This window comes from Babylonia areolata, chromosome 18 (assembly GCF_041734735.1).
Source record: "Babylonia areolata isolate BAREFJ2019XMU chromosome 18, ASM4173473v1, whole genome shotgun sequence".
NCBI lineage: Eukaryota > Metazoa > Mollusca > Gastropoda > Neogastropoda > Buccinidae > Babylonia > Babylonia areolata.
Window position 1 is genome coordinate 45,251,974 of NC_134893.1, and position 7,500 is coordinate 45,259,473.

General features: G+C 44.0%; 1 protein-coding gene across 1 annotated transcript in view; it reads right to left on the bottom strand.

Annotated features, from left to right (window-relative positions):
• The window catches only part of LOC143292837 (uncharacterized), a 10,098-nt gene extending 4,294 nt beyond the window's left edge, over positions 1 to 5,804 (bottom strand). The window contains exons 1-5 of the mRNA XM_076603453.1: positions 5,615 to 5,804; positions 3,750 to 4,151; positions 2,893 to 3,027; positions 807 to 1,091; positions 1 to 437 (exon numbers count right to left, since the gene is read on the bottom strand). The exon at positions 1 to 437 is cut by the window's left edge and continues 4,294 nt beyond it. Coding sequence (XP_076459568.1) covers positions 58 to 437; positions 807 to 1,091; positions 2,893 to 3,027; positions 3,750 to 3,972 — 1,023 coding nt within the window. The 5' untranslated portion in view covers positions 3,973 to 4,151; positions 5,615 to 5,804 and the 3' untranslated portion in view covers positions 1 to 57. The remainder of the gene's footprint in view (positions 438 to 806; positions 1,092 to 2,892; positions 3,028 to 3,749; positions 4,152 to 5,614) is intronic.
• Positions 5,805 to 7,500: the final 1,696 nt, after the last annotated feature.

The window sequence follows — 7,500 nt, forward strand, 5'->3', positions numbered from 1 at the left end:
CCCCTCAATCCCTTTCTTTCCATTTTTACATATATTTTTAAGCTGTTGAGATATAGCCTACAGAGACTTGGGATAAGTCTCATCACCACCTTGCGTCATGAGAAGACGCTGTCGAGGATCCTCCACCACCACCTCACTCAGACTCCCTGTATGATAGTGAGCAGCAGGAAACACAGGAGGAGGAGGATGTGGTGGCGGTGGAAGGCAAAGGGAATGAGCAGAAGTACTGGTAGTGGCACGATTCTCGGTACAGCCTTCCTCCGGGGGGAGGATATGGTAATCGAACCCCTTGTGGTGCCGCTGGCCTGATCCGTTATCGGTGGTGGGTTGGACAACAGTGGTGCCGTGTGGCTGGGAGAGATGCTGCTGGCTGGCCGTACGTGCTGTGAAGTCAGGGGGGAAGCTGGGGTCCGTCTGCACCGACTTGCTGTCCTGACCTGTGCCACAACATCGTTCAAGCAGTCGTAAGTTACATTAATCAATGTGCGCACATTCACACACACATACACACATATACATGTACACCATACACACATACTTACACATAACACACACACACACACACACACGGACACACGCATGCACACACTGACATAGACACGCACATCAGACACACACAGGCACCACCCCCACCCTTCCACATACGCACACACGTCTGAAATCCCAACTGTAGATAGACTTTAAACAAAAGAACGAACGAACACACACACACACACACACACACACACACACACACACACACACACACACCCCTCACCTACCCACACCCGTACATCAAGCACTCCCAATTCCCCCAAACCCCTCACCTCGCGGCGGCGTCAGTGCAGGCTTGGGAGGTGGTGAAGAAGACTTGCCTGTGGAGATACTGACACCCCCGGCAAAAGTTCCAGTGCTGTTGCTCCTGCTGCCTGGGCCCCACGCCCCTGGTTCCCCGTTCCCCACCACGCCCGGCGCCGCCCCTGTGGCTCTGCGGACCCCTGCTGGAGGGAAGCGCCTGTGCAGCCTCAGGATGTAGACCACGTTGATGGCCAACAGGGTCAGAACGGCCACCACGATCACCAGCAGCACCAGAACCCCCACGTAAATCATCCCTTGAAGGAAGGAAGGAAGGGGATGGGGGGAGGGGGGGGGAGGGGGATTCTGTTAGTCAATCAACCCCTTGACTGCTGTCGCTGAGTGTGGTGGTCAAGGGAAGGACTGTCGCTAATAAAGACCCCTTATACACAAGCAGGGTTAGTATTATTGCGAAACTCGGCTTTAGAATGAGAGACTGTGTGCTGTGTGACGAGCCTTTGAACGCAAATGTAATTTCCAATCGGATTATTAAAGATGTATTGTATTGTACTGTATTGTATTGTATTGTATTGTATTGTATTGTCACCTCGTCGAGATAAGTCTGAGCTGACTCACCACTCTCTCTATATTTGGACCTCGTCCTCTTGGGATTGCGTTACTTTTGATCAGCAAAACCAATGACACCATTGATGAGCACACACACACACACACACACACACACACACACACACACACACACCACACACACACACACACACACACACACACACAAGTAGTGACTTCCAGTTTCAAACTCATGCCGTCCTACACTGATCTCATTTCACCAACCGTCAGCAGTGAAGGGGTGAATGTCCAGTCACACATACTGGTGGTCACTGGTAAACAAAGCAGCATGCCGGTTCAACTCTTCTAAACAGTCCGGTCTGGCCTTGAAACCTCTTCCTCTTTTCTAAAACAGATACCCTGTGTCTGTCATATATATTCTTTTCGTTTATTTCAGTCATGCATTTTAATGACGCAGTGGTGTTATAGCACTTTGATTTGTCTCTGCCGAAAATTCAGCGCGAAATCTTCTTCTTCTGCTCCTCCTCCTTATTGTTATATAGATCATGTCACGTGAACATAATTATATTCAATTCAAAACACGAGGACATCATTACACAAAAAAACAACAAAAAAACAAAAACAAAAAAACCCCAACATGTTTGTAAAAGCAAACTATTCATTTCCCCCCCTTATTGTAAATATTAATGTTGCAACATTTCCTCTCTCTGTTTCTTTCTCTGTATCACTATTGTGATTATTAAAATGTTACAACCACAGCTGCTGTCTGTCTGTCTCAACAAAAGGTTAGGTGTAGTTGAAGGTATTATATTTTACGGCCATCATGGCAGCAAATGCATGGTAATGTGTGTGTGTGTGTGTGTGTGTGTGTGTGTGTGTGTTGGGGCTCATGTACGTTTATGTGTATTTGATTGAGCTTTCATATATGTGAAACTGCATGTTTGTTGCATATCTGTTACGCATGTATGTGTGTGTATGTGTGAATGTGTGTCTGCATGTTTTACATTTATTTGCTTATTTATCATCATTGTTGTCTTTTTTTTGTGCGCTTAGAGTTGACTTCATCAAGATTTTGCGCCTTATAAATATTATTATTATTATTCTTAATAGTATTTTTATGTATTTATCTATTATTTATTTATTTTACTTATTTATTAATTATTTTTTGTTGTTCTTATTATATTTTATTTTATTTATCATTTATTATTATCATTTTATTTAATTTAATTTCTCAAGGCCTGACTAAGTGCGTTGGGTTACGCTGCTGGTCAGGCATCTGCTTGGCAGATGTGGTGTGGCGTATGTGGATTGGACCGAACGCAGTGACGCCTCCTTGAGGTACTGATACTGATACTGATACTCATATCAACTGTGTCTTGAACGCAGTATAGAGGGACCCAATCCTCTCCTTCCGCAGTTTTAACCCCCCTCAACTGAAGCCAGGTACCAATTCACATGTGGGTGGAGTGACTGAGGAAATTCAGAGTATCTCTTTCAGTAGAAAGACAAACGGCCAGACTGAGAAAGACTTACATGGAGAAACAAGGATCCCATCTCTCGGAGCATCTTGGCGTGCGGACTCAATGTCAGTCGTGTTTCCCTTGATTGTCACGATGATCCCAGCAGTCGTGCTCCCCCCTGCTGTTGTTGTGGTAGCGCTCAGAAGCTCTGCGAGAGAGAGAGAGAGAGAAAGACTTCGTGAATCAGTGTATGGGAGGCAAACGTGGTAGATCATAAAGACAGCGTATGATTATTGAGTTGCCCCCCTGTAAATAATAGTTTTCTTGAGAGAAAACAATTATACTTTTGCCACAAATAATAATCACTACTACTACTACGACGGCGATAATAGTAGTAGTAGCAGTAATTAAGTAATAACCTATTTTATTATCCTAAAAAAGGAAATTATTCAATGACTACAAGACGAACATGAACAACAAGAAGAACAATCATCATCATCATCATCATCATCTAATATTCACAGCCTAATAATAAAAAGGGAGAGAGAGAGAGAAAAAAAAAAGAAAAGAAAAAAAAAAAAAAAAAAAAAAAAGCCAAACAAACAAACACACACACACACACACACAAACAACAAACAACGATCCCCCCCATCCCTCCAGAAAACCCCACTGATGAAAATGTCCAACTTTCCTTTTCAACTGAGCTCGCAATTTGTATCATAACAACGATACTACTTCTACTACTAGTACTGATGATGATGGTGGGTATGTTTTAGAACACTGAATGCAGCAGGCCCACTGGGGGAAAAAAAAAAAGACAAAGAAAGGAAAAAGAAACGAATATTTTCTCGTCGAAACGAAGCAAGTACATAAAACTTCCACACTGACACAAATCTTGAGTTGTATAAATGATGAAACCAATTCACTGACCTTGGCACCACGGACGGCATTGGTCAGGAGGTGTTTGGAGGTCACAGTGAGCTGCCACGCAGTCCTTGCATCGCTCCTCGCTGTCTGAACAGAACTGCCCTCTCCTGACACACAGGTCTTTGTAGCAGTCGTACGGCTGGAAATCTGCGGCCTCATCAGTGCCGGAAGTCACTTGAAGTGACAGCGACGTCAGAAGTAGGATCACGAACAAAAAGGTAGACATGTTTTATAGGTTAGTTTCTGGACGCCGTAAACCTGTTATGTTATGGTGTTTTCTTCTTGTTCTTGTTCTTTTTTTTTTTCCACTGAGTTACCCACACTGAGCAGACTTTTTGCATACGTAGATGCGCCGAGAGAGACGATGCTGTTAGCAGACTGACACCAAAGACTGTCGGATCACTTCTGAAAAAAAAAAGAAGTAGTAGGTTTAAGGGGTGTGGGGGCTGGGCCGGGGAGAAGTGGGGGTGGGGGTGGGGTGGGGTGCGGGGGGCTGGTGAGAGGGTAGTGGTAGTTCACAGTAAGAAAAAAGAAAGAAAAAAATAAAATAAAAGAAAACAAACAAACACAAAATACAGTTCGTGCAGATCCTTTTATCTGCATCCTGAAAGGTTCATAATGGCCACCCTTTTAGTGGAAAAACAACAACAACATTTCTACGCATTGCGTAAAAAGATCACCATGATATTCTCTCCTCCGCCCCCCCGAGTCCCCCTCCTCCTCCCCCAAACGCTTTCGGTCCTTTTCACTTTATCTTACTTGTTAACAGTTTGTGTTCATGTGTTTTTCTGATGTGGCCCTAACCCCCACATCCTTCTTTTTTCCTTAAAAAAATATACCACAGGCCTGGGTGAAAAAAAAGCATATGTTTTGCTCAGTATCTCATTACCCTGGTAAAATGAAATTTCGTTTCGTTTCGTTTCGTTTCGTTTCACCTGATCTACCTCTGCCTCTTTCTTTTTACCTCAGTGTTTTTTGTTCCCAACTGCGTGTACTATAGTATACTATTCAGTCAAGCAACACCTGTTTTTGTTGTTGTTGTTGTTGTTGTTTGCTTGATGAATGTAATTCTTTGTTGATTTGTCCTTGCCCCCTGCCCCCCCCCCCCCCGCCCCTCCTTTCCCTGACTCCCACTTCTCCCGCTCCCTATAGTCTCTTCTCCATCTCCCTCTACTGGTTTTGTTTTCGTCAGTATTGCATGTGCAGTTGAAACAGTTTACTGTTGTCTGATTCATGCATTTCTTTATTAGACTGGTTCCCTGTTCACCTATCTCCTCTATGAGTTATGTCTTTTTTTTTTGTTGCTTTTCGGGTAAGGCACACACACACACACACTCACCGTCAGACACACACACACACACTGGCAGACACAGACACCGGCAGACACAGACACAGACACACACACTCTCTCTGTCTCTGTCTCTCTCTCTCTCTCACGTGTATGTGTGTGTGTGTGTGTGTGTGTGTGTGTGTGTGTGTGTGTGTGTGTGTGTGTGTGTGTCAGTGAGAGAGAGAGAGAGAGAGAGAGAGAGAGAGTGTGTGTGTTAATTTTTGCGGTATACTGTCGTCACTGCAGCATGAGAGCCCTACAGGAAGTTAATTAATGTTATGACGACGATCACGAAAAATACACATCTTGATTTCACCCCCCCCCACCCTCCTACAACCCCCGGCCCCTGCAGTCAACCTTTTTATGTCATTCAATTCAGCCGGTACACTATAATCTAATGACCAGGCTATCGCTTTGACAATTTTTCTTTGCTATGACGATCACGATGACACCAATGATTATGTTGATGAATATAAGTTTCCAGTAACACAGAACCTTCTAGATAAACCAGCACCAATATAATATACAAACTACATACCAGAAAGTCAGTCGACTGGAAAAGTCCAAATTAACCATCAGTGATCTGTACAAGAGTTGAGTTGAAATTCCCGAATCTCTGGCCCAATCAGTCCACTTTTTCCCACAAAAAATTTCACAAACAGTCCAGAGCCAGTTCTTGGGAATACTGTCGTCAAGAGTGTCGCAGAAAGTTTGTCTGTAACCGTGGACTGTATTATATAGTGTAAGGCGAGCGCCCCATGGGATGGGCAATCTTATCTGAATCACGTCAACACCTTAAAAAGAATCGGGAATTCCCTGTGGGTTTTCCTGCGTTCAGCAGTGCTGCCGGCGCCACAGGTTTGGACTGACAGGAGCAGTGGACTTCTATTCATTTGTGCGTGGTGTCCTCTTGTGTGTGTGTGTGTGTGTGTGTGTGTGTGTGTGTGTGTGTGTGTGTGTGTGTGTGTGTGTGTGTGAGGGCGTGTTATTCATCGATTTTACGTGTTTTTTAAAATTTTATTTATTCATTTTTTTTAAAGCTGATAATGATTAGTAGACAATGTGTGTGTGTGTGTGTGTGTGTGTGTGTGTGTGTGTGTGTGTGTGTGTGTGTGTGTGTGTGTGTGCGTGTGTGTGTGTGTGTGTAGACAATGTGTGTGTGTGTGTGTGTGTGTGCGTGCGCGCGCGTGCGTGTGCTTAGGTAACATCTGTATGCAGATATTTTACGACCTATACCCATGAACACTAGATCAGTCTGCATGGTCTGCATACACAGTGTGCATGTATAACGGTGTTCTGAGAGAGTGTGAGTGAGTTGGACAGAGATAGATAGACAGATATATAGAAAGGTAGATAGATAGATAGATAGATAGGCAGAGAGAGAGAGAGAGAGAGAGAGAGAGAGAGAGACAGAGACAGAGACAGAGACAGAGAGAGACAGAGAGATGGGTGGGGAGGACAGAGAGAGAGAGAGACAGAGAGACAGAGAGTAGACAGAGACAGAGGCAGAGACAGAGAGAGACAGAGACAGAGGCAGAGACAGAGAGAGACAGAGAAAAATGGGTGGGGATGGCAGAAAGAGAGAGAGAGAGAGAGAGAGAGAGACACACACACACACACACACACACACACACACACACACACACACACACAGAGAAAGACAGACAGAGAGAGAGGCAGAGGCAGAGGTAGAGACAGAGACAGAGAAATGGGTGAGGATGACAGAGAGACAGAGAGAGAGAGAGAGAGAGAGAGAGAGAGATGGAGAAAGAGAGAGAGAGAAAGACAGAGACAGAGTCGGACAACAGAAAAAAGAGACAGAGACAGTAAGACAGAGAGAGACAGCAAGAGAATCATACAGACACACAGAGAAACGCAGAGATAGGCGTACAGACAGACAGAGAAACGCAGAGATCGGCGTACAGACAGACAGAGAAACGCAGAGATCGGCGTACATACATACATACATACATACATACATACAGACAGACAGACAGACAGATTATCATTCGACACATTCACACATTCGTGACATCAAATAAAACCACAGAGACCGTTGAAAAAAAGAACTTTTAATGGCACTGTCTCTTCTACCATCACTATGATGTAAAAGAACGTAAACTATGGAATGCAAATCAAATACTTTACAACCTTTAATAAAATTGACATGTATCGGCACCGTTTAAAATTGTTTTGGTGTAGAATCGATCTCATATTGATCAATCAGTTTCCCAGTCAACAGTTCGCCGATTAAATAAATAATTCATAATTCATTCCACCGGAAACATTTCTCCCACAGACATGTTGCTTCAATCAATGATTAGTTTAAATGGAACATTTGATCTAGCATTGAATTAGTGTATGGCTTGTGTGTGTGTGTGTGTGTGTGTGTGTGTGTGTGTGTGTGTGTGTGTGTGTGTGTGT